This window comes from Plasmodium reichenowi, chromosome 11 (genome assembly GCF_001601855.1).
Source record: "Plasmodium reichenowi strain SY57 chromosome 11, whole genome shotgun sequence".
NCBI classification, from domain to species: domain Eukaryota; phylum Apicomplexa; class Aconoidasida; order Haemosporida; family Plasmodiidae; genus Plasmodium; species Plasmodium reichenowi.
This window is the reverse complement of record NC_033656.1, coordinates 506228-508727: the sequence shown is the minus strand read 5'-3', so window position 1 is coordinate 508727 and position 2500 is coordinate 506228. Positions and strand designations below refer to the sequence as shown.

General features: G+C 30.0%; 1 protein-coding gene across 1 annotated transcript in view; it reads left to right on the top strand.

The window, feature by feature from the left end:
* The window catches only part of PRSY57_1114400 (rhoptry neck protein 4), a gene marked incomplete at both ends in the record, with an annotated part of 3851 nt that overhangs the window by 753 nt on the left and 598 nt on the right, over nucleotides 1-2500 (top strand). Inside the window, one exon of the mRNA XM_020114937.1 lies at nucleotides 1-2445. This exon is cut by the window's left edge and continues 405 nt beyond it. Within this exon, the coding sequence (XP_019970306.1) occupies nucleotides 1-2445 (2445 nt within the window). The remainder of the gene's footprint in view (nucleotides 2446-2500) is intronic.

Below are 2500 nucleotides of genomic sequence, written 5' to 3'. Positions count from 1 at the left end.
AAACTATTAAACATACAGAACCACTAACTAATCAAAATACAAATGAAGTTAAAATAAACGATCTTAATGAACATGAAAAAAATAATGAAGAAAATAAAATACACGAGCAATATAATAACATAAATCAGCATTCACATGATATAAATAAAAACCAAAGTATTAATAATAATATGAATAATGAAAATGCAGATAAAAATGTCCCACATATAGATCAAACTGCAATGTCTAATGAAAAACATATAAATAAACATACAACTAACCATCCTATTGAATCACACAATGCTGAAAATGACCATGATAAAATAAATGAACCAACCCATAGTGAGCATGCTACCACCACAACAAATGAACCTATTCATATTGAACATGCAGCCACTCCAACAAATAAACCTATCCATAATGAGCATGCTACCACCACAACAAATGAACCTACTCATAGTGAAAATTCTACCACTCCAACAAATGAACCTACTCATAGTGAAAATTCTACCACTCCAACAAACGAACCTACTCATAGTGAAAATTCTACCACTCCAACAAATGAACCTACTCATAGTGAAAATGCTACCACTCCAACAAATGAACCTACTCATAGTGAAAATGCTACCACTCCAACAAATGAACCTACTCATAGTGAAAATGCTACCACTCCAACAAATGAACAACATTCCCATGATCAAAATATGGAAGTTCATCCAAATGACAAACTAGCTGTTGTTCCGTTCCAAGGAATAAAAAATCACATTCCTTCAAATGAATCACAACCAATTATAAGTTTTCCAAACGAAGATGATAATCATGCGCAAAATGAAGGTTCTATAAACACACCTTCTGAAGGGGAACACAATAATACAGAAAATAAACAAGGTCCCATCATTACCCCATTAGAAGGAGAACAACCAGGCACTGTACACAAAGAAGACCTAACACATAAACATATGGTAGGGGAACATGTGCCCACTCAAAAAACACAACACGGACCTATCATTACACCAGTAGGAGGAAATCATGCACCCCCTCAAACACATCACGCACATATCATTACACCAGTAGGAGGAGAACATGCACATGGGAAAGGAAATAATGATACTACATATGTCACAATGAACACAGATGAAAGTAGCAGCAGCGATACGAAAGGAGAACATTCAAATTTACGATCTTATAATAAAAATATGAATAATAACCACTCGCAGCATGATCAATATGATAGTGATATGTTAAATAGCGAAGGATCCGATGATGCATATTCAAGTATGCAACAGAACTTTGAGAAAAACGGAATCGATAGTTTTAAAGGGAAAGGGTTGCATGTATCTTTAAGAGAAAGAATAATAATCGAAATAATGGAAAGTGCAAAGAATGGAATAGATGGTTTATTAAAATTAAAAGATAGTAAAGACAGTGGCAAATTATTCATGGAAGCATTAGAAAAGTTAAATATAAATATGAAGGACTTAAAAAAGGATAAAAATTTAATATCATTAGAAGTATATGATAAAATATTATCAACCATGTTTAAAATATTAACCGAGATGTCATTTTATGAAGATTCCAAATTTTATGAAACCTTAGGTATAAAAAAGGATATATTAAATCAATCATTAAAAGATATAAAAATAAAAATATTAAGAAAACTTGGTGTTTCGTATAGTAGGTTACCACCTATAATAAAACATACAGAAGGGAAATGTGCAATCAAAGATATAATTATAAGTATATCATCAAAAGAATTAGCACAACGTATGGCAATCATGTTTACAAAATGGTTAGCTCCTGATGAATATGGAACAGTTGTTGATTATAAAAATAACGTAGAATTAAATGTATTATGTTCAGGTGCTCCTATAATTATACAACAGTGGAAATATTATCAAAATATGTTAGGGTTTGAAGAAGATAAAGATCATGCATATTTAGGATTAATAGATGAATTATTAGTTATGAATAAAAGATATAGTCAAAACAAAGACTATGTTGAAACATTAGAAAAAATAAAAAAATCTAAAGCTTTTAAGCATTGTACAAAAATTATGAGAATTGGTGGTAAGGTATCATCTGTACCTTTTAATTATGAAAATGTAAAGAAACCAAGTTCATCTATTATCGGTTCATTGGGTAATTTAATTAAAGCTAATATTAATACATATTATAAGGCAACAGCCCAAAGAATTAATTCTTACTTTCATTATACTGAGAAAAAAAGTAAAAAATCAAGCCCCTTGAAAATTATCTCAGTTTGTACTCTTCTACATCTAACAGATATGTTATATAAATGTTCAGATGAAAATTCTAATGGAGTAATGGATTTATATAACTTACAACTTAATACTTTAAATATGAAAGGTAAAATGGTATTACAGTATTTAGTGCACTTGAAATTCTTAACTCAGGAAAAAAAAAATCAACTTAAGGAGATATGTGAACCCCAAAACGGACTAATAGGTACATGAAAATATATACATATGGATTATGCTATATGTGTGTTATTTAAAAAAAA